The following is a 25,322-nucleotide window of genomic DNA, read 5'->3' on the forward strand; positions in this document are numbered from 1 at the left end:
TTGGATTGATCACCCTTTGCATGATTTAAGGTTCCATGGGTATTGGAAATTAACCTTTGAAACTAGTTCTGAAACATATGCCTAGTGGTGATTGTATCTAGGGATAGAGCTTGACCCATTAGTAGTCTTAAACCCTAGCCCGTAATGCGGGTGTAGATATTGGGTACTCAAGGGATTGATATTCAATATCCGCACCTAGGCTCTTTCTCTAAGGGATTAGGTTTGAGTAAACTCTTGGGTTGACTAAGCAATGAATTCAACAAGAGATTAAGGATACATTAGTGTTACGTTTGGTGAAATCTGACCCCCACAACCTCACAATACCACAATACCATTCCTTACCTTTTCCACTCACAAAACAATATTTATTTACAGCTTTCATTCCAATAGTCACAACTTTGAATTCGCTGCACAAACTATGAAATTGGAATTATTCTTTAGTCACGAATAGTCAATAAATGCTTATATTACCTTCTAATCCCTGTGGATACGATATTTTTACTACTTGAACGGCCGGTATACTTGTCGTGTTTGAGACCGTTGATAGAATTAAACGAATTTACAAATATTAACAAAAGTGTTTCAACGGAAATCTCAACAAAGTTCTACTTAAAAATGGAGGTGCTGACTTAAAAATTGTGAACCTTGATTTAAAAATATCAAATATTCTCTCGATCACATTCCTTAAAGACGCATGACAAAAATTGAACAATTTTTTCTCATTTTCAGGGTCATTACCCTGACATGCAAAATCTTGTAGATGATATCTTACACCTCGAAATGGAGCTAAAAATTGGCGTCGATTAGGAAATCCACAATCCACCAAGAAATATTTACCTAATTACATATGTAATATATATAATATTAGTATTATAATAATTATTATTATTATTATTATTATTATTATTATTATTATTATTGTTATTATTATTCTTTAAAGAATAAGCATTTACCTTGAGCCACTTTAAGTCCATTCCTCCTTGTTAGTATTTTACTTATATATTATATGATAATTTTTTAACGATATTTATAAATTTAAATTATTCTAACAAATATTTTAACAATATTTTATTTTTTAAAAAAAATAAGTTAATGGAGGCATAAACCCTAAATCCTAAAAAATTAGATACTGCAATGTCTTATGCTAATTTTCTTTTTTAAAATATAAAAAAAATCCTAATTTCACAATATAAAAATAAAAAGAAAAATTCATAGTAAATAAAATAAAATAATTGTTGAGTCATAAAAAGAGGAGGGATAAGAGTAACAAACTCAAGAGAATGAGAGAGATCACAATTTTTATGTTAAGAGGGTTCTTCCCCCAACTAAGATCTATTTTCATCTCATTCTACACATAGAAATCCTAACTCAAATTCATCATATATATATATATATATATATATATATATATATATATATATGTATATATATTGTAAAGATCATGATATTAATTTCATCTTTCACCTTTTTCTTTTCTTGACGTGTGTTATAAAAAAAATTATCACTTAAAAGTTAAAATTTCAAGCATTTTTTTGTGTTATATATAAAGAAACAAATTCAACTGAATAGAATAAAATAGAGCAAGTCAATTAAAGAGAACGAACAGAAAAATAGAGCAAGTCAATGATACTATCATTTACATATCGGAGTTTTACAAAATAGGAGAATGGAATGAGAAAAGTACTACAATATTATATATGACCAATGAATAGTAGTGCAGTATTATTAGCAGAGAGAAAATGGAGAAGACAGGAGCACAAAAAAAATGAAAAACTCACTTGAAAATTCTTGAAACACTTGAAAAGTCACTTCAAACAATCCTTCAAAATCCGATGGGTTTGGATGAGATTGTTTTATGAATTTGGTATTTATAAATAATACTAGAAAGTTCTTCAAAATCCCTCTAACACAACAATCCTTTAAAATCCTTATATTTTTAAATACCAATGGATTGATTTTAAGTTGTAAAAAATCTCAAATGAATACTAATGAATTTTAATGGACTCTTTAAAAATCTTGAAAATCCAAATTGAATACCACTAGATTATTTTTAAGTGACATAAAATCCTGATTGAATACCACTGAACTTTTTTACTAAAAAAAATCTTTTAAAATCCTACGAAATCCTAAACCAATACACCCCTAAGTTTAATTCGTTTGATTCCGATTGAACTTAAAAAAAAATTAAATCAATTTAATTGTCAGTTAGATTAATCATAAGTGAACCCTCCTAAAATAAAGTAAAACCTCCATTACTAGTCAAACTTACATAATATCACAAAATAGTGATAATAAATGTTTTAAAATAAATTACAAATATTTCTCTTATTTTTGTAACTGTCTATAATATATTTTTATTATTAAATAAAACTCATATTTTTTTATTTAAGATAAGTTATATAAAATTTATTCAATAATAATTTTTTTAAAAATGCTATAATATTTCTCTTTTTATTGAAAACTTTGTTTTTTGTTTTATTCTTGACGTAAGAGAAAATGTATGTTTCTTTGGTTTTTATTTACTTATCTTAGTTTTCATCAAAATTAGTAGTTTAATTTTCTTCATATAGGGATAAAAAAAAAAACTAAAACAAATTTCCATCATACAATAATCAATAGTAAATAGGGTCGAAATTTTAAAAGTCCGTGACTGTCATCTTTTGATCTTGAATATTCATAAGGATTTAATTGTAGATATATGTTTTTTATACTCAATCTAAAAATTGTGCTTATTGTACTTTTGATTGTGTATATGTGAAATGTATCTAACGAGAGTTTTCTAAACTAACCGGATCAACTTAGTAGTAGAAATGTCATAATAGATGAGAACTTAAGTTTAATTTTCGTTACTATTATTATAACTTTTCTTACTAATTAAATTATGTTTAAATGAGAAAGAAAAAACATTAATTGTCAAGTTTTATCATGAATAGTTACTAGCACAATTTTAAAAAGAAAATTGAATTTTTAAATTGATCATGTGAATTTAATTAGCATTTAAAAAACAAAAAAGGAAATTAACTATAATCCAACATATTAAATATAAATTTTTATCTTACACAAAATTGTTTTTAGAGAGTTTTTTTTTTCAATGAGAAGGTTTGTAGATATTTTTTTAATTTCTTATATTATTTGATTTTTATTTATCATAATTATTCATGAATTAAATATTAACATTTTAAAATAATTAATTAATAATTTTTTTTTGTTATAATACAAAATATTTATCATAAATCTAAAATATTATTTATATATTTAAAAACATTTATGTAAATTAATTTTAAATATAATATATATATTCAAATACAGCATATATATATATAATTTATTATAAATTTTAATCAACTTCTATATATTAAATATCAACATCTAACACATTTTTAAGGACTTTTCTTTAACGATAGTATTTTTAACAATTCTTTAAACTTTTTAATCTAATTCAATTCTTATTTATACTAACTATTTACTAATTAAATTTTAATATTTTTAAAATAAATTATCAATGAATAAAAATAATATTGTGCTATGATATAAAATTATTTATCATATATTTTAAATATAATTTATATATTTAAAAGTATCTATTTATACAAAATTTAAATATGATTTATATATTGAAACATAATATTATTTATATATTTTGTTTTATTATAAAATTTAGTGCATATTATAAATATTTAACTTGTGCATTACACATACTAAAACATAGAATATAATAAACATAATCTCTAGATATTAAACACAATCTCTTTCTAACACAAGTTTTTTAGAGCTTTTCTTGGTCAAAAGGGTTTTTAAGAATTTTTTTAATTTTTTATCTAATTTAATTTTTATTTATCATAATTATTTATTAATATAACTTTTAATATTTTCAAATAAATTATCAATAAATAAAATAATATTATACTATAATATAAATTATTTATCAAAAATTTAAAATATAATTTATATGTTTAAAAGTATTTATTTATATAAATTTTAAATACTATTTATATATTCAAACATTATATATATATATATATATTATAAATTTTAGTTATATGTAATAAATATTTAGCTTGTACAATGCATAAGCTAAAATACTAGTTCTAATTAACTTTGAACTATTAGTGATCACAATAATAATTTAATTAAAAAACATGAGTAATAAATTTTTTAGTCATGTATTCATAGAATGTCATGTATATTAAAATTATTGAATTTTATAATAAAGTTTTTAAAAGTCAAATAATTCTTAATTAGTTAATAATATAAATATTTATACTAATAATGTATTAAAATTAAACTTACAATAAAATTTAGTGCCTTCAATTATAGGCATAAATATTTAATACTAAATGCTTATTAGGTTTGCTAGCATGCACTCACTTATTTTTTTAATTGAAGTTAACAAGATATACTTTAATGCATATTAAAAATATTATTGTTATAACTTGTTAAAATACTTTCTACAAAAGTAAGGTCATGTTAGCAAACTCCAAGAGCATTTGCTAACTTACACTAGTTTTTTAATCGAAGTAAGTTAACAAGTTATACCGAGTACATTTAAAAAAAATTACAGTTATAATTTGTCAACTTATTCTTAAAAAACAAGTAGACATAAGTTAATATACACATATACACATATATATATATATATATATGAGAAAAAAATTCACTTATTCTAGAAATAAATCTACTTAAATTTACTTTATTCAATAATTTGTATTTAACAATCTAATCATTAAATTAAAAATTCTTAATATATAGATCAACTTTATAAAATTTTAAAACTATTTGATACTTCATTTCATTAATTTAAATCAATGTATAAAATATTTGTATAATTATTCACTAATTTAAAATAATAAAATAGAATATCAAATAATTTTTACTTTTTTATAATTTCACAAAATATGCATTAGAAAATTTTAATTTAATAATTAAATTATTAAAATTTAATGTAAAACAAAAATAAGTAAATCTCTCTCTCACACACACATATATATGGAGAGAGAAGAGAGAAGAGATGAGGATATATCTAACAAGAGATTCATTTTTACATGAGAATCAAAAGTAAATTTACTGCACAATCAAATATATACACGATCAAATTTAAAAATCACATCAATAAAAAAATTCGCATAATTTTTTAAAGGTATTTGCTAGTGTACACCTTGTTTTTTAGTTGAATTGTATTAACAAACTACACCATTAGTGTATTTTAAGATAATCATAGTTATAATTTGTTAACATCCTCTAACAAAACCACATGAATAAAATAGAACATAGTGAACTGCTAAGTGACCAACGATTATTCCCCAGGACGAGATCAACAATGAAATCTTTCTAAAAAGATTGTAAAAGAAAAATTTAAGTTACAAGAAGAAAAGGTTAGTTGCAAATTTAAGTAGCACAGAAATTATGCAAGGAATTAATTATATACAAAGAATCACTCGATATGCATCTATCTATCCTAGAGCTCGAATAAACATTAGCATGTTCAAGATTAATGATCATACGCCAGTAATGTACAAGCTAGCTGCAAATACAATGTCACGCTTTATTGCATTAGAAGCAACTTCCATCTTTTTGCAGAGAGCAGAGTTACCCATAATAGCTGCAGCATTTTTGAACTCCCGACATGTCTCGTCCAACCTGACAATGGTCCTTACTATTAGGCCTTCAGGAACATCAGTAAGCTCACATATGTCAGCAAACGGAGTACCCTGCATTAAAAAAATAAAAAAAAGATTGATTTATTCACAACGCCAGAAATTAATGATGGAAGTATGGAACTATAGTGTTATTTTCAGGTAAAAGAAACCTTTGCCCATTCATAAACCACTTCAACGAGACCAAATTTGAGATTTTCTTGGGCATACTCAGCAGGGTCTATTGGTAGATTAAACCGCGCTTGGAGCTCTCCAAGTCTTATGGCTGTTTTGTACAATCTGTAACAAATACATACAAGTTAGAATTCATATCCTGATTTCATTCTGAATTTTGAAGCGGCAGGTAGACAAAACGACCTCATATAGTATGTTGTCATAGAAATAATTATCGAGGGTTTTACTAGGCTTATGTTATAAGGGTATTTCAAAAAAATAAACAATTGCAAGTTACCTGTGTTTCGCTTCAGACAGCTTGGGTGTGAGTGAAGGTTCGGACGTATTCTTCTGCTGGAACACAAAAGCTGACATTAACGCCACTGCTTCTTCTGGTTCCAGTTCATCCATTTGGTTCTCAAACAAGCACTCGGTACATATCAGCTCCTCCCCAGAGTTCATCTCACAAGCAACACGACCTTTCATTTGAACAACGAGGTCTTCATCAATGCATCCAATTTCCTTCAGAACATCTATCTGAAGAAGCGTAACAAGAACAAAATCAAAGGCATCATAAGACGGTACTAAAAGAAACAAAATATCAAATATCTTTTTCAAGCATAACTAGAAAGGATTAACATCTTATACCCGGCCCTGAAAATCAGGCATCTGTTTAAGTGCTTCATCTGACATCTGAAACTGAAGAGCATAGACTTCTTCTTTGTGCTTTTTTATCTCCTTCGCCAATTTGAGGTGTTCTTCCAATTTTATACACCCATGACAGTGATTCTGGGACATCTTCTCCAATAGTCTAGTCCACTTTTGGTATATTGCCACAAGTTTCACATCTCTCAACTTCAGATCTGAAAAGGCAATAGTCTTATATCAAGGTTTTAAAATCAGAGCAGGATACCCAAGTGTCAAAAGAAAAGAAAAAAGTTATTATATCCAACGGAGTATAGAGTACGGGCAACACCTGAACTCTAGAAACATCAATACTGCGAGAATGTTAGAAAGCACTTGATTAAAAATTGGCTTCTATAATGTTATCATGCCTCTTCAAGACTATAATTATTTTTCTTCTTTTTTATCATTATAATAAAAACCTTCCTTTGGCCAAACATGATCCACTTGTTATTCATAAAAAAGTACATAAATTATTAAAATATAAACTATCCTTAAACCACAAAATGGTAAAATACCTTTCACAGGATCCAAAGCTGGAGGATACTTATTTCCATCTGATTTCAAATCCAGGAGCATCTGAACAGTCTTTGAATAAACAGAACTGTTAACATCTTCAAGAAGTCCAACTTGTTCAATTTTAATTTTGCTACTGCATATGCACAGGAACTCTTTACTGTCAACTTCTCGGACTTCATAGCCCATTCCACAGGCAGAGCCACAATAGGGCAATTTGATATTGATGACGCCTCTTCCTTTGCGAGAAGAAACAGATGTACTATATTCATCTAGAACACCACGTCTTGATTTTGGCATTACAAAATAACCTTGGTCAAATGCACCGCTTTTATTCTGCAAACTACTGCTACTAGAGGCATTTTCCACTGAGGACTGCATGTCAGGTTTAATCACAAAAACTATGTACAGCTTATTATTTGGAGAAGGAGTCTTCACAACCACTCCAAGCAAGTGGTCCTGTGCCTGTAAATCAATTATGATACAGATTAAGCATCTATTACTGTGTCAAGAGCTCAATACACAATAAAGATTCACATTATAAATAAATGGACATGTTATAACTCAAACAGTATATCCTAAAATATATGGCCGAAAAATTTTTAAGGAACAAAGGGCGTAAAGCAATTATATCTTTATAACATACAAAGTGCATCTCCATCAAACTAGGTCCAGTCTTCTAATACTTGCAACTATCCGAAAGATGTAAGTGAAATCTTAATGAATGAGATAAAGCATATATTACAAAGCTAGGCATTCAACATTTCAACAAAATTTTCAAGCTAAGCTTACATTCAATCACTTCCATTCCATGAAGGAAAATTTTGTTTCCTCGAGTTCAGCCATGGCTAATGAAAGGTTCATGACCACAGCCCAGATGTACAAGCCACACTTAGAATCACCTTAGGTGGGAAATAGGGGAGGGAAGAGTTAGTTACAAAGAGAGAAAAAAGATGACGCAGTCTGTTATATAGGTAAGGAGGGAAAAGGAAAGGCGTGTTGGATTTGTGCTTGAAGATGATCAATCTTTCCATCTAGACTGACTGAAATGGCAGACAGACTGGGAGACTCACTGGAGGCCATTTCTTCATAACTACAGGTGTTGTACATTCAGCAGAGAAACAAAGGAAGAGACTTGAACCCACTCAAAACAGCATCAGATTCAAACAGATAACCATCAGATAAAAGACAACTAGAAGCCAACAATTTGAGCAGGACCACTTTCTCAAGGAACCGTAATTGGTAAGGCGGCACAGTGACAATATTAACGTGCAGAGAGTGAAGTGGTCATCAGGGCATAGGTAGATTTGTTGATTAAAGTATTAATCAACAAATTGTTGGATTAGATGTCAGTCATGTCCCTGACATCTAAGTAAAAGCTACTAAGTTAAATGTCAGGGACATGACTGACAGACTTTTTAAGAGATTAAGTGTTGTGCTGGACTAGAGATGGCTAATCCCGGAGATTGAGAGCAAAGGACCAAGTCTGATCTGATACCAACTTGACAATAAACCAAGATTTGAGAATAGGCTATGAAAATGATTGTGAAGCACTTAAGTAGAACTCAGCATTGTCGATATTCATATACTCAAAAGAATAAATAAATAAATAAATACTTCCAATGATCCAATTACTCCAATAATTCCTAATGGCATATAAATCTTTACCACTATTTCAACAGCTACAAACGTAAAATTAAAATGTGAACATGAGAACTCACTGATTCAGATTTTACAATTACAACTCTTCCAGTATTGAGAAATTGTTGCGCACTAGGAGACTGCAAAATTGCCTCTGATATTTGGTTGCCATATGACTCAGCTTCTGAATATAAATCATAGTATTCTTCAATGGTTGGTTCACCCTTTATACATCTGAATAAAAACATAAAATGCTTTAGAAACTACAGACAAGTATGCAACACCCAAAAAATAAAACATTTAATACTGATAGCATTCCATTTGTTGATCATCATGAATCTCCCAAAATTAATCAGATTCCTTAAAAGAGATCTCATCAAAGGGATACCTCCTCCATCTGAGGTGACAAAAGGACCAAATCTGATTTAACTTGCACAATTACAGACAGATAATAATAATAATATTATAAAAAAAAATCCTGTGTGTCAATATCCTATATATTGGGAAAAACCCAAGTCCCACATCGACTAGAGATTAGGCAATTGAATAGTATATAAGTGGAATGCAACCCTCACCTTACAAGCCGGTTTTGTAGGGTTGAGTTAGGCTTTAATCCACTATTCTAACATGGTATCAGAGCCATTTAGATCTACTTTAAAAATGGGTCACCCACCATTGATGCATGCCTCATAGGCGTGAGGGGGTGTATTGAGAAAAATTCAAGTCCCGCCAATCCTAGATCATTAAAAAGGGTCACCCACCATTTATCCACGTACCAAGCCCAATAGTGCTGGACGTGAGGGGGTGTATTGGGAAAAACCCAAGTCCCACATCGACTAGAGATTAGGCAATTGAATAGTATAATAAGTGGAATGCAACCCTCACCTTACAAGCCGGTTTTGTAGGGTTGAGTTAGGCTTTAATCCACTATTCTAACACTATACAAATTAAATGAACTATATTTTCCTCCATCATGCATAAAATTAAATCTACATGATGTAGCACATCAAACTGTTTATGTTATAATTGAAAACCTCTACAACAATATATATTATTCTGTCCTATATTTTCATTAATCCAGAAGCACTACATCAACATTTTCTGTCATTGGGTGCTCATAAAAAGTCAACAAAATGGAGGAACAATAACTTTAAATAATTAACAACATATCAGAGGCAAGAAAAAAACATATCTCATGTCAACTCTCCCTAAAAGCTTTGGCTAATAGATGAAAGATTATGAAACAAAATGGAGGAACTATAACTTCAAATAATCACCAACATATCACACAGGGAAAAAAACATTTCTCATGTCAACTCTCCCAAAAAGCTTAACCTACTAGATGAAAGATTGTGAATGGTTTTATATATAGCATTGGCTATAGCTCCCCATCATAAATGGTTTTATATCTGAATAACTAAGCAGGTGATCATCGACTACAGATTCATTTAGACACCCAAACAACTAAAAACTAAAAAGTACAAGAGAACACCATAATAACAGCAAGATTGTATCATGAAGAGCAGAACCGAAGCCTGAAACTCAATATTAAAAAGGATTAGATAATTGACATACTCAATAGCCTTTGTGGGCTGATCAAGCTTTCGTTTCAACAGCTGTTGCATTTCTGGAAGTTTTTTCTGAGCATGGAATTCCGCAAAACTTCTTTTAAGCATGTCCTCTACCTGCAACCCATATCTCAATCAATTTAGTAACAATTATTAAGAGTTCAAATTGCCAAGATAAAATGAAATTCCCTACAGCATTTAGTACTTTCACTTTGATGCTAATTTAGTATTTCAATAATATTTGTGATGGACTGATGGTTGAGGCTGTATTGCACTTTGATGCAAAGTTGGTGTTTTACACTTTTACTGAATAGTGCAGTCATAAATCATAATTCATTCCCTTAGCATTATTTAAATGATTTAAATCCAGAAATCTATTCCAATTCTTTATAAATGCATAAAGCCAAGAACTTCACATAGCCATCAGCTGGATAAATATATATAATTTAAGAAATTACAAAGTAGGTTTTGTGATAGCCAGGCTATCCAGAATGTTCTTATAATCTGTAACTGATTTCTTGGTATCAAACCCTTATTCAGATTTCTTTCTAGACCAGAGTCCAGACTATTGTTCATTCATTTAACTAAAAAATCTGATTCTTCAATCTGTAAATTACCCTAAATCTATTGAAGCAGACCTAGTTAGACCATCAAGTCTTTCATTTTGCCTCATAATCAAAGCTTTAACCAACTGCAGCAGCCTCATAAAAATTCATCTGACTTCCTTTTCAAGATATTATTATTGACAAGTGTCTCTCAATCAGATTTTCAAGAGTACATGTTCAAAAGCAGCTTTCAGAAGTTGAGATACAACTATTTAACATGTTAAATTTGAATTAGGGAATGAAATTTACAGATCTTCACCTTTTCAGAACGGATGATCAGTTGATGATTAAATTAGAGAAATTATTCATGAATTTTTTCATATCAGATCCAACCATATATTTAAATTAAGAATATCTATCTCAAATTGGAAAGGAATTTGAATTGTCCCCGAGCCGTCCATCCAATCAATTATTGTAACAGTTAATTATTCTATTGTTTTTATCACCATTGTTATTGTTAAAAAATCTGAAAAATGCTTGATGACATCATTTTTATATCTTAGGGCATTTTAGAGTACCCTAGATGATCTCTTAGGATTTATTCTCTTTTATATTTTATGACTATTTCCTTATTTAATTACGATCTTTGTAATTATAGACATATATTATTAGAATCTGATTTATAGGCATATCATATCATGTATATAGGAATTTAATTTCCTATAATTATTTGTATTTATTGCAAATTTGCAATCCACCTATATAAAACAGACTCTGTTGGGTAGATTATACACACAGTTTTAGCATCTCTTGCATCTAATTCTCTCTCTTTTAACAATTCTAATATTTTAGATAAATTACTCGGATAATTTCTATGTGCACCTTTAATTCCTCAACTCGAAGAAGATGTAGAATCATAATATAGGTAAGCCGAAATTGAGATTCAAGACGAGTTGCACTTCCAACAATGACATGCTTTAAATCACTCTCTTCTGGGAGTTCATCACGGCACATCAAAATAACAGTACCAATCTTATCAAGTCCTCTTCTGCCAGCACGACCTGCCATTTGAGTATATTCCCCTGGTAGTAACTGCCTAAATTCCTTGCCATCAAACTTTCTGAGGGTATCAAAGACTACCTGCAAAAGAATATAATAGCAGTTTACATCAACTGCATCATATCTGAAACTAAAGGTTATAGGATTTTTTTTTCTACAAACATCAGCAAGGAGATAAAAAAAATGTAGAAGTAATCAATCATTCTTACTTATTGGTTAAAATAAAAAAAAATAATGATGCAAAACTAATTATAGAGGTAACTATATCAACAGGGGTACCATGTGCACAAGGCTCACCCTAAGTGGAGTCTGGAAAAGGTAGATGCCGAAAGGAATCAATATCTCAGTGAGAAAATGGGGGAATTCCCCTGATTACAGAATGGTCATAGAGCTTCCAGGGTATGCACCTCCCAATGCCAAAAGACCCTAACTCATTAATTAACATGGTATCCCCCTCTCTCAATCCTTCCCACTATCTATAGACAACAAATTAATTGAATCAAACAGTTAACCAACTCATTCCCTCACCAACAGCCCAAAATGTACCCTATCAGCACACGGCTTACCCCCACAATCATAAGTTGTTTCCAAGATTTGAATCAGTGATCTCCAAGTCACAACATAGCATCCTTACCATAAGACATTTCTCTGCCCTTGCATGTGGGACAGGACTGATTGTGCTCCTGGCCTAACTTTGGTCAAATTTTCCAAAATAATTTGTTTAAAGAAATTCCATAGTCAGACACAATACTTTCAGGGATTTCCTATGTCAATAAGCAGATGGATCAGATAGCACTTTTTTATAATTGTCACTTTTGTTTTTCAATTAAAAATAATATTTTAATACAGAACTTCAATTATCCAACCTTATTTCATCAAGGCAAATACTAATGAGTACCCTCGAGACACCAGTTAAGGATTCAAAAAAGAAAAGAATCCAATGAAAATGAATAGTAAAGCTTTATGAGATCCCAATATATTAAGAACCTATTTGAATACAATTTAAAAGTGCTTTCGAGAATTTCTTTACTAGAAAAAGTTCTTTATTTTTATTTTTTAGTAAAACAGCTCTTATAAACTCTCCTAAACTTGTATCAAATAGGATCTAAATACTATACTTCCCATTAAAAATAAATGTTTTACAATATTTTATTACTTAACAGGCACCCTAATTATTTAATATACAAGTACTCTAGAGAATGGCTTAATTTCTTATTGTACCTCCCTGAAAGAATGACGTGTCCTCTTGCTCAAGTCATTGTTAATTTCTCTTTTTTCTAAATGTCATATTTAAATCTGTTTAAATCTAATCAATTATATCTTTTATTCCAATTTAAAATATTTTTTTATTTATAATTTTTCAAATACTAGCAGAATTTAACAGAACCTATGTAATGTAAAGGGAACTCACTATTCAAAAAGAGCATGTTTAAGTGTAACCTCCTGTTGATCCATACAGATCATAGTAATCTGAGACTCAATCAACCACAGCAAATTTATTAATTAATGCATTAACAATCACACGTAAACAACATCACAGCATAGTTTAATGATCAGTCAAACACTTGGCCATAAGACTTGATTGAAATTTTCATAGAAAATTAAAATGTATCTCTGATTATAGCAGCAACACCAAAAAGAGACTCACTGTTCTAGCAGGTGCGTTGACTCCCATTGCAAATGTCTCTGTTGAAAACAAGACCTACAACAAAAAAATAAGTCAAGTGGTCAGGTCATATAACAATTTAACTTCAACCATGTGGAGAAAAAATAAGGTAATATGGTGTCCATTAAAACCAGGAATGTCAATAAAACAAAAAGCCCATCTCACCTTGATAACCCCACGGCAAAATAGCATTTCAACAACTTCCTTTACAATTGGAAGAAGGCCAGCATGATGTACACCAATACCTCTGCGAAGAAGATTCTGTACTCGAACAACCTGTATATCACATAATTAGAATCCCAGCTCAGTCACAAAAACACAAAGCTACACCTACTGACCTGTGGTAGATTTTTGTCTGATCCCTTCAGCCGTGAAAATGCTTTGTCACAGAAAAGTCGGATCTCGCTTTTCTCTTTGCTACTAGTAAGGTCAGTTCCAGTCATACCATCGGCTGATTTATCACAGCGATTCTTAGAAAAACAAAAAATAACCACCTGCACTCCCAAGTCATGTTCCAAATGCAAAATTAAGTTTGTTTTAAAATAACAATAATAATAATGATTTGGCTCCTAAATAGAAGTTTACAAATGATATAAAAATAAAAATAAAATAAAAACTCAATAATAAAATAAAGGGAAAATTACAAGCATGGAACTTGGTAAAAATATTTCTAATTTACAAACATTAAAATCCTAAAGTTGTTATCATTAACCACTCTTTGAACTGACTAAAAAATTAATTGTTCCTCGATTGGAAATAATTTTACCAAGAATTCCATCTACTGTTTTTGCTTAAAATATATTAATAGAACACAATCAACGTACTGGCAATAATGACTTTTTGGAGAGTTTGTTGATAAGCATCAACCACATTGAAGCATCTTTTCTCCTCAGTTCCCAATTATTCTGGCCATTGCTATTATTCTGATGGCCTCTACCAGTTCCAGAGTAATTAGCTCCATGATGTTTCACTCGAGATGTGTTTTCCCGTTTTTGAACTCGAGTATTGTCATGACCTGCTGAAATACCCGACTTTGTTCCGGAACCACCAACAGAAGTCAAATTCTTTTTTCTTGAAACTTCTTTTGCAGCTTTCAATCCGTGAGGCATAAATGTTTCACTTTCACAAATTTTGTAAAGTTCTCCAGAATAAAACAGGCAGTGCTCCAATGGGACAGGTCTTTTTGTTGTCCTGATGGGAAAATTGATCATTATAGCAGGGATAAAAAAATAATAAGGAATCATGAAAGAGCTTATAACTTCTATTTCATGCACTGTCAGTGTAGATTTCAGTCTAATAATAGTTTCAATCTTTAAAATACAAAAAACAGAACTTTAAGACTACTCATTACCCCGTTTGAAATTGAAGGATGTCACAAGTTAAAGAGTATATGGCATATCCTAATACTTTCTTCTTTTGACTCCAATCTTTAATTTGAAAAAGGAACAAATAGCCTTTCTGTATTCTTGCACATTTTCAAAAGAGTGACTAAGTTTAAATATACTCTTTCACTGACAGTTTTTTCAACGGCTAAATAACCCTCAATTGACCATGCTTTGTAAGATAAATTCACCACTTACCCTGTTACCCTTATTTCCTTTTGCTTTGTCCTGCCAATCCAATCGGCAAATTCAATAGTATTGGGAACCTGCAAAATATTTCTTTTAAGATCATGACAAGTAGCATTGCTGAGATAACCAAAGGCAAACAGGATGGGAATAATCTTAAAATAAATTAGTCCCCATGTCAAGGAACTTAGGGGCTGATTTGATTTGACCAATGGAATATATACATTCAAATACTAATGAATAAAATGCACATTCAGGCACATCAGGCATAATTCATATTATTCAATGATTAATATTCAATGACTGATAGTGCGTCTTTTAAAGACTAGCTTGACGATTTACTAGGTAATTAATACTACAGTCAATATTTGAGTTTTTGGAAAACAGTGAGTTAATCCCCCCACTGATGTGTCTGTGTGTGTCTATATAAAGAGAGAGAAGAGTATACAATACAAAACCAGAGTCTGAAAACACAGTGACTCCTATCACTGCAGCTGAAAAACAGCTTTGCAAAAGTTGAACAACAGATAATATATAAAGTCTAACTTAACACTCCACCTCAAGCTAGAGCTTATAAATTGTATGCACCAAGCTTGGAACACGTGATCTGAATCCTAGGTCCTCTCAAAGATTTAATCAACAGATCTGCAAGTTGATCATCAGAATTAATCAATTCAGTGCTGATTTCCTTGGACATCAGCTTTTCCCAAACAAATGGCAGTCAATCTCTATATATTTAGTCTTCTCGTGAAACACTGGATTAGAAGCAATGTGAAGGGTTGTCTGATTATCACAATATAACTTCATCTGTTGATCTTCACCGTATTTCAACTCTTGGAGTTGTTTAATCCACACAAGTTAATGTTAGAATAATAGAATATCTGTTGTATACTTGTATTAATATAGCTTTATTTTGCTTTCAACAGTGTAAGTGCAGGCTCTTGCATAGAGACCTTCTGTATTTTTTCTTTCTTTCTTTTCTGTTAGAGTTTAGTTATAACTTAACCATTTCTATTTTCTAATCTTTACTATAAATACTTGGTTTCTTGTATTATAAATCATAATGAAAATATGAGTTTCTCTTCAAACTCTCTCTCTCTAAGTTAGAATTCTAATTCCAATATGGTATCAAGAGCTTAGTGATCCATAGCCTTGGCTTACATAATGCAATCTTTTTCTACCCAACCTCCCTCTCCAAACAATTCTTCCTTCTCCGATTACCACATTCTCCCTTGCAATCTCAGAAATTAACAGAACAATTTTCTCCTATGGAAGCAACAAATATAGCCATTCATCAAAGGTACCAATTGCATCCTTTCTTGGTGAATCCACAAATTCCACCATGATTACTCACAAAAGGTCGCAATGCCAGAAATATAAATTCTTTGTATCTTCGATGGGAACAGCAAGATTCGGTCTTCGTTTTTTGGCTTCAGTTGTCGATTATAGAACCAATTCTTTCTTGCATCATTGGATGTTTCCACTCCTAGAGACTTTAGGATAAACTACACAATCATTTCAATGCACACACGTGCATGATCTAGAATGCTTAGAACTGCAAAATACAAAGAAAGAAGATCAAACAATTTCTGAATACATTCTGCGCATTAAAGCCATCATAAATGCACTTTGTTCAAACAGCGATCCTGTTATCGTTCAAGAACAGCTTGATGTCATTGTGGAACGTCTTCCTAAAGAATATGATTCCTTAATCAATCTTGTCACCAGCTATTTAGAACTCTACGATCTTGATGAACTTGAGGCACTTTTGTTGGCTCAAGAACTGCGGTTGGATTGGATCTTTATCACAAGAACAATGTTGCCTCTTTTTGTGGCCCTTTGGAAAAACTCTTTTCGTTTCCTTTTTGTGTTCCGTTCTTTTCTTCTTTTTTTTTCCTTTCTTTATTTTCCTTATTTTCTTTATTGTTGAAAGCAGCAATTTTTGCTATTCTTTTGATTTTTTTTACTAGTGCAATTATGTTCTTCGGTGGTCAACAGAACCATGACCCAACCAAATGATTAATGCATGAATTTTGAATTATTTTTCTGTTTATATATATACACACAAGTGCACGTATATATTATTTAATATATCTATGTATGCATTATTATTTATTTAATATATATATATATATATATAATATTAGAATAGCAGCCGCTCCGCTATCTGGGATTGACAACTATGCTTCTATCCATTCTACTTCTTTCCTCCTTACCTCTCTCCACATCCAAAGGCTAAGATTTTGGCTCACTTTCTCCTATTTTAAGAAGTTGCTAAAACTACCCAACCTGATTAAAATTGTAATAGAAATCTGGACACAATAAATTTGTAAGATAAATAAATTTAATTAAATAACATATATATCCCTAGGCTAGTTTTACAATTTCCAATGAACTTTTTATTTTTCTGTTATTAAAACATTCATTCCAGCATTGTAATGCTCTGTGTGCTTTAGATGCAAAAACAAATTACGCTTTGGAAGTAACAGAACCCAAAATGCTTAACAACTGAGGACCAATTTTATACCGTGGCAGAAAGGAGAACTATATTGATATGTCTTGGAAGCATGATAATTACTTCTTCCCAAACAACTCCTCTTTCAACATCATTGACATAGTGCACCTCATCGAATATAACCTACAACGTTTATGCAGAAAATAAATACACAGACAAATATAAGTTGTTTCAAATTCACAAGGACAAGCCTTTTCATGGTTTAAGAGAAACCAGAGAGTTACCTACCCATTCAATGTCTCGTATAATATCAGCACCCCGGTAGAGCATTGATCTTAAAATTTCTGTGGTCATGATGAGACAAGAAGCTTCTGGCCTCAAGCTTACATCACCAGTAAGAAGCCCAACATCAAACTTGCCGCAGAAATCTCTATATTTCTGATTGCTGATGGTTTTTATTGGAGCAGTATACACAGCTCTAGTGCAATGCTGCATTGATCAATTTCAAACAAAAATTTTCAACTTACGATATTCATTCTTGTTCTGCAGTCTAATTGATGGTTGAAAACTTTAATACTAAAAAACTTAACAATAAGAATGGGTCAAAATATCATGATTCATGAGGATAGTAGAATAAAAGCACATTGCATTTAATCATAGCGCTCCAATGATATCGAATAATATGGTTCATGACTTCATGCAATTACACTGCCTAGAAGCAAAAGGCAAGAAATAAAGAAACTAAATCAATAGTAAAAAATCCAACGTACTTTTGATGCTAAAGCAAATGCATATTCAGCAACTACAGTCTTTCCAGCTGATGTGTGAGCAGCCACAAAAACAGATTCTCCCTTCTCAAGATAATAAATAGCCTACAATAGTTATAAAAGAATCGAACAAAAGAAATTACAATAAAGACAAATATAAGTCGCATATTCATGCTAGAATTGACATTAAATAGAACACAGGTGACTGTTCATAGTTAAAATAAAATGAAAAAATTATTGATTATAAGAATAATCTTCTGCACAGTTGGAAGCTACAATGAAATGAACATAAATTTCTTTAACAATATATGATTTATAACAAAAAGTAATTAAAAATTGGCTGAGGCAGCTCCTCCCCTAATGCATATGACCCAATTGGGCGAATCTGAAAGGTCAAAAGACAAATCATTCCAACTGGTATGTGTACAACAATACACACAATTCCTTAATCACAACAGTTACCAACAATAAAAAGAAGCAAATTCTAACTAGTCAATTCATAAAGCGAATTTAATCAAAGGAACAAACCAGATAAGGAAAGAAATAGAAAGTAAGAAAACAAGTACAAAAGAAGAAAGAAAAGAATCTATCATAATAAGGATAAGAAATTAAATGGAAGTGTGAAATAAACTGTTTGAATCAGAACTTCATTGGTGTATCTTGCAAAATTACAACAACAAATTATATAAATTGAAGACCCCAATAATCATCTACTTGAAAAATCCCTGGGGACATTTTCCCACAAGTGGAAGGTACATACAGCTCAGAAAAATGTGGCTAAAGGGGTTAGATTCCACTTCCCATCCCTGACAGAAGTAGGGTAGGGGAGCAATCAAACAGCTCTTTTTTAGCTTTTAATTTTTACTGCATCTCTTCCATGAAACAATTATTTCATGACGGTTTTGTGATTTCAATCATAAGTGCCGGAGTATGGTGACTGTACCCTGATGACAAATAAGAGGAAAAATAGCATGAATAGATACCTCCTTCTGAAATGCATCCAATTCAAAGGGAAACTCTAGTGCCATGTCAGGAACAAGTTCTTGAAAGCAATCTACAATTCGCTCACTGGTTTCATGCATAGCCCAAGCCTGCCAAGAGAACAGCTTTCCTATCTCAAGCAATGCCGCATAACAAACAACAAAAACAACAACAAAAGCCTTATCCCACTAGGTGGGTAAACATTGTCGCATAAACAATTACAAAACCATCATGCATAACAAGAAAGTGTTATTTTAAGCACAATTTATGATGAATTTACTGCATAACTACTTACTTCCCTCTTCTGCTGTCCAATTTCATCACTAAATCCATCCAGATGCAGTTTTGATCCTTCCGAGTTAGCTGACAAAATATCATCAAGTGAAAGTTCACTCTCAGGTGCTTTACTGGATACCTCAACCGTACCAACTTCAGCTTCCAATATAACAGTCTCCACTTCTGATGAATGACCTTAACAAACAGCAAAATCATCAAAAACAAAAACAAAAAATTGTCTGATCTATTAAACATCTGATTGGTGACAGTGGTTTGGTTCATTTGGTTACAGTAAGGTGGAAGAATTTCCAGACATAAAACATATGTAAAAAAAACTGCAGGTAAGCAAATACCATCTTCCTCTTGTTCTCCAACAGCATCCTCTTCCCAAGCCTTCTTAAATAAGTCATCAAACTGTACGGATAATCCACTCTGTGTTCGAGCATGATTTAAGCAAATCAATTAAGTAAAGATAGCGGATCATATATATGACTGTTTCTAAATTTAATAAAACAAGCAAATCCTCAAATTGACAATCTCCCTATTGCTGGCACCATCTACCATAGGAATTATGAGGTCTACAATGTCTCTCAAAAGAATATAAACTATAACAGATATTTACAAACTTGGATATGAAAAGTGGCAACATGACTAACTAACCAATTTTTCATCCGATGAACTCTTGAGTGAGTTAGCTTCCTTGTACACATTCCAGGAGCACGGATAGGGCTTCAAAAAAGATAAAAACTCAACATGTGTGGGTTATGTCGAATTTCAAGTTAGGAATAAGTTAAAGCACAAAACATGCAGTGATTTCCTCAAAATGAATAATTAAAAATATATAACCTTGAGCATGCCTAAGTCCAATCCTTGCTTTAAGCTCGGAGGAATTGTCTGAGCAGGACCACCAATCAAAATTTCACGCACCCATTCACCATTAGAAGCACCTTCTGGAAGAATTCTTTCTAAACTTCGGGAATCATCCAAACCTCCTGGACGGAAAGGACGATTACTGATGCTTCCCCTAACAAAGTCCTTTCCAGATGTGCGTGGTAATGACCCAGATTCTACAGCTCCTGATGTCAGATCTGATACATCCACCTAATACAACATTATTAGGGGAATTTGCAAAATCAATTAATATCAACTCTAAACTAAACTTTCCAACACGGATGTGGAATTTGCAATTTCATATAAGCACCTCCCACCTCCTCAAATTTTGGTTCCCAGATTCCTTTCACTGATCCATGGTTTGAACGTCGAAACGGTGGTTCCCAGACTGGAACTACCATAGTTCGGGGTAATGATGGCTCTAGAGGAACTTCAGCCCTGTCAAACCAATCAAATTCCCACTGCCTCCCAACTTTTTCAGGTGAAAATTCATCAGGATCCAATCTTGGCTGGAGATATGTCTCTTCTATGTACTTCTTTATAGATTCAGGAGTCTCCCTAGGAAAGGCAGGTGGCTGAAATAATGTAGACAAAAGTTACCAATGCAAATATAAATCAAAATTTGGCTTCAAATATTAGCATAACTGAGAACTGCCTATTTTATGAAAAATAATCCTTCTTCTAAAGTTCTCTCAGGAAGTTGAAAAGAAGAAAAAAATATATTTTTCCAACAACACAATTTTAGTCAAAGGTGTCAGGCATTAGATGTAAAAACTGAAACCCGGCCAACTAACTAGCTAATTATGATGCCAACGAAGCAAAATAATCACAATGTTTAGAAAATGACCATTTGCTAGTCATTGGTACTCTTAGCTGCGAGCAAGAAAGCAACTTGAAGTATGCTTGGGAGTAGGAAGGAAAGGGAAGGGAGGATAACATTTACATTTTTAATAAATATTCTCTAACTTGATAACTTCTTAAAATAAAATGGTAAATCAGCATAAACTCAATGCCCTAATATGTTCATTTTAAAAACATTATGCAACTCTCTGAATTGAAAAACAAAAACATTGCCCTCTCATTCCTTTCGCCCAAAAACTCCACTCCTAAACATATTCTTAGGGTTTTGTAAACACAACATCTCAGTACCCACTTGTTTCAAAGTTGCAAAGAATTGATTTAAATAAAATTAACTTTGAAATTTGAACAGTTAAAGTTTAGTCAGAAGAATGTAATTAGAAAGTGCATCCAGATTTAATCTCGGTCACAAATTTATATCCTTCAATGCAGACTTGGGCTGGGATGGGATAGGCAATCCTCAATCTCTCTGGAAATTTAATCCTCAAAGAGATTAGTGGTTAGTCCTAACCTGGTATAGGATCATGTTTTATCTTAATCTAAACTTTTACTTACAAAAAATAATAATAATCTGAGTCATAAACTTAACATTGAAAAAGGTCGAGTCCAATCCACATAGTGAGGAATTAATTCCTTATGCAAAAGCATACAAACCCTTAACTACTACTTTCACACGGTACACTATCCTATGGAAAACCTACTACAGATAACAGATTGAAAGTTGAAACATCTGATAGAACATATAAAAGTCGAGGCAACATATAATTATCATACGCAGGGAAAGCAACTGAAGATAATCAGAGAGATTAGGTAAGAATTCAAGCGATAGAGTGACATAGCACGTGGCGTGGCAGAGAGCGAAAAAGGAGTAAACGGAGAAAGCGTAAGGGTCAACGAATCGCTGACTGACCGGAATGAAATCGGGAATGGACCGTAGCGGGTTGCGACGCTCCACCGTGGAGAGCGGCTCCACTCGGAGGTGGCCGCTGTGGCCGGAGAACCCGACCCGGAAAGCGAGCTCATTGGCTGCTTGGATCGGATCCATTGGGGCGCCACTATGTATGCGTGTCTATTTTATTTTACGCCTTTTGCAATCTATGACAAAGGAGGGTTTTGATTTTCGCGGGTTAGTGGCACGGACGTGAACTCAAAGTGCGATGCAGGTAAAGCATTTTCGATGCTAGTAAAATATTTTTACTCGATTTTGGTTGGTGGAAGGAAAATAAGAAAGAAATAAATATATACATCATATTCTCTATTTATTTGTTTCTTTTTTACTGAAATATGACGAATAAATTTAAAGGGACTGAAAATAAATTTTAATAATTTTATAAGGTTTAAAATTATTTTTTATTTGTATTTCAATAATAATAATAATAATGTTTCCACTATTCCACCATTTTTGTTGGTGCTACAAATAAGAAAACGCTCCTATTTCAAAACATTACATATAAACATGAAGAAAGAACCCTTTTCATGTTTGTGACTGTTCTCCCTTTTTGTTCATCTTGAAAGCCATCATAGTACCACAACTACCTTCTAGTTTGTCCACACAGGTATCTGTGAGTCTATACAACAACGAAGTTAATCACCACTGGCTCGGAGAGTCGGGATCCAACAATCACCATGGTCACCTTCACTTCTTCATATTTTGATCAATAAGTAGGCACTAGTTATAATATTATAATATTTATAATAATAAATACAATTAAAAGCTAAATTCTTAATAAACGTATTTATTTAAATTTTTATTTCTTAAATCAAGTACACTTTAAGTTTATCTTGAAATTTCTAGTGGATGTTTGGTTTGAATGCATCTAGATATATTTCTCTATTTGTAAGAATGATATTGGTATGAAATCGTATATAGTAGTTTGTTGATTGATATATAATAGTGCATAAATAAGGTATTAGTTGTTTATTTAAAAATTTGTATTAATTTCAATATCGATGTTTTTTTACTCTTATTATCAAATGTAATAATTATAGCATTTTTTTATGTATATAATTTACGTGATATTTTAAAATTAATAATAAAACATTAGTTTATATTCATAAAATATCACTTCTACTAACTAAATATTGTTCTAATACAAATATAAATCAAAGTTGAAAATATCAAATCATTAGGCAAACATTATTGTAGCGTTTAAAACACCATTGTAGGCTTTGCGGTAAATAAATTGAGGAGAGCGGTGTTTGAAACAACACCATTAGTTTTGTTAGCATAATATTGAGTGAAAGCATATATATATCAACGAATATAGAATATGGCATTTTTTTATGAAACTATATGCCTTTACTATACTGACTATAATTGATCTTACGTTGTTTATCATTTAAGATTGAATAGTTTTGATCAGGAATGAACTAATTTATTTTGTATCATGGCATAATTGATGGAACTGCATAAAATGAAAAAAGAAAATTTTAACAACAATGATCATCCCTTTGGAGATGTTGAATTGTTTTAATCTGATCACAATAGTGTTATGTTAGCTTATTATATTTAAAAATTTAAAAATCCTAAATTCTAAATTTGTATTTTTATAAAAGAAGTTTAATTAGAGAAGTTGATTTTTAAAGCAGTATTTTCTTTAAGTGATATAGCTTGTATTGAGAATACAATGGTAGATAAAATTATGTTTCATAAGTTATAAGAAAAATGTAGAAAACTACGTATGGTTGACAAGACAATTTGTTAGGTCAAGCAAAACAATTAGTAGACAAAATTTAAGTGTGTTATTATGAGTTTTAAGGTGTCATAAGAAATTGTTAAAATAATGTAAGTCTATTTTAGAGAATAACACCAATAATAAATGGGAGTATTTCAAGGTAGACAATTAAAATCAATTAAACATCTCTATTCTTTCACTAATGTGTGAGTTAAAAATCAATTTAATTTAGTATTGTACCAATTATAGTTGTGATTATGAACAAAATTATTTTAGAGCTCTAAATGGTACGTAAATCAAGGTCAATGCGACTAAATATAATCTAATATATATATATATATATATAGTATATATAGATGATGGGTAAAATAACTACTAATATCATGATAAATCCATATCTAAATTATTTTATATTTTATAGGTTATACTCAACTTTTTTATTTTAAGTGACGATATTTGAGAAACTCTTTTGAATTATTTGTCTATTATACTTATTAAGTGATGTTTTATGACTTAAAGATGATAGGTCACACTGTGTTGTAAGTTTAGTAAGGTTAAATTACTTAAATTATTCATTGTGTCGAAGAAAATATCTATAATTAAAAATGTTTGATGACACATTTTATTGTTGGCAAGTTGTATATTGAGTTAAACATGTGTTGTCCGAGTTTCTAAGATATACATCAGTGTTATTGGAAGTTGATATGTTGATATGATTGACTTAAGCATAATTACTCAAGGTCCTTTTAAAAAAATATTTTACATTAATATTTATATAATTTTTTTAAGATCTATAACTCAGAAATTTCTTTATATATTCTCAAATGCTCATTATTAAAGGTCCATCTCTAAAGATATACAATTTTTTTCAAGGTTTGTATATAAAACTTTAATTTTTTTTTATCAAAAGACTTATTATTAATTTTAGAAAAATCTCTCCTTAAAATTTGTTTTAGGCCTAACAATGTGTTAAGGCAATCCTGAATGTTGATTGTGTTAAACTTGAGTTTTGATGTTATTTTGTGTTAGTATCATGATGTTTCATGTTGTTAAGTTATTTTTTTTAATATAATTAGCTTTTAACTTTTTGTGATATAATGTTTTTTTTTATATAAATTTATATTTATTTTTTCTTGTATTAAACTGCTATGGTTATATTATATAACGCATTAGAATGAGTAGGAGAAATAGGTTTGAAAGTTTTTGGATAACCATGTTAAAAATGACTTTTGGTTGGAACTATTTTGATACAACCATATACATAAAATTAAGGGAGTTGTTACGGTACCATCTAAAATTGAGGGGTTTTAATACATTTTTTTATGTAAATTTATAAAAAATTTAAAAAATTAATTTAATTATAAA

General features: G+C 30.8%; 1 protein-coding gene across 2 annotated transcripts; it reads right to left on the reverse strand.

Moving 5' to 3' along the window:
• Positions 1-5,311: 5,311 nt before the first annotated feature.
• Positions 5,312-22,419, reverse strand: LOC109805820 (RNA helicase, ATP-dependent, SK12/DOB1 protein). 2 transcript variants are annotated; one of them, XM_020368041.3, is made up of 23 exons: positions 22,193-22,419; positions 20,742-20,999; positions 20,380-20,634; positions 20,194-20,262; positions 19,887-19,965; positions 19,553-19,728; positions 19,260-19,367; positions 18,280-18,381; positions 17,798-17,998; positions 17,582-17,692; positions 15,067-15,134; positions 14,311-14,677; positions 13,825-13,980; positions 13,652-13,762; positions 13,469-13,522; positions 11,644-11,901; positions 10,224-10,333; positions 8,729-8,882; positions 7,010-7,472; positions 6,456-6,670; positions 6,106-6,344; positions 5,807-5,933; positions 5,312-5,708 (listed from the first exon to the last, which is right to left on the reverse strand). In XM_020368041.3, exons 1-23 carry the CDS (start codon positions 22,325-22,327, stop codon positions 5,496-5,498), a joined length of 4,029 nt encoding a protein of 1,342 aa, XP_020223630.1. In that variant the 5' UTR covers positions 22,328-22,419; the 3' UTR covers positions 5,312-5,495. The 2 variants fall into 2 exon arrangements, with proteins under 2 accessions (XP_020223630.1, XP_082927328.1); XM_083071202.1 differs by lacking the exon at positions 22,193-22,419 and having other exon boundaries at positions 20,380-20,621; positions 20,742-20,884.
• Between the last annotated feature and the right edge of the window lie 2,903 nt (positions 22,420-25,322).

Source organism: Cajanus cajan, chromosome 3 (assembly GCF_000230855.2).
Source record: "Cajanus cajan strain Asha chromosome 3, NIPB_CcT2T_4, whole genome shotgun sequence".
Classification (NCBI taxonomy): domain Eukaryota; kingdom Viridiplantae; phylum Streptophyta; class Magnoliopsida; order Fabales; family Fabaceae; genus Cajanus; species Cajanus cajan.

Excerpts from the sequence above, each read along its gene's own strand:
- LOC109805820 (XM_020368041.3), bottom strand. The coding sequence starts at position 22,327 with ATGGATCCGATCCAAGCAGCCAATGAGCTCGCTTTCCGGGTCGGGTTC. Across the intron at positions 19,729-19,886 it reads TGGAGAACAAGAGGAAGATG|GTCATTCATCAGAAGTGGAG; the intron begins GTATTTGCTTAC and ends CTGTTTGTTAAG. Across the intron at positions 5,709-5,806 it reads TGGTTTATGAATGGGCAAAG|GGTACTCCGTTTGCTGACAT; the intron begins GTTTCTTTTACC and ends TTTTTAATGCAG.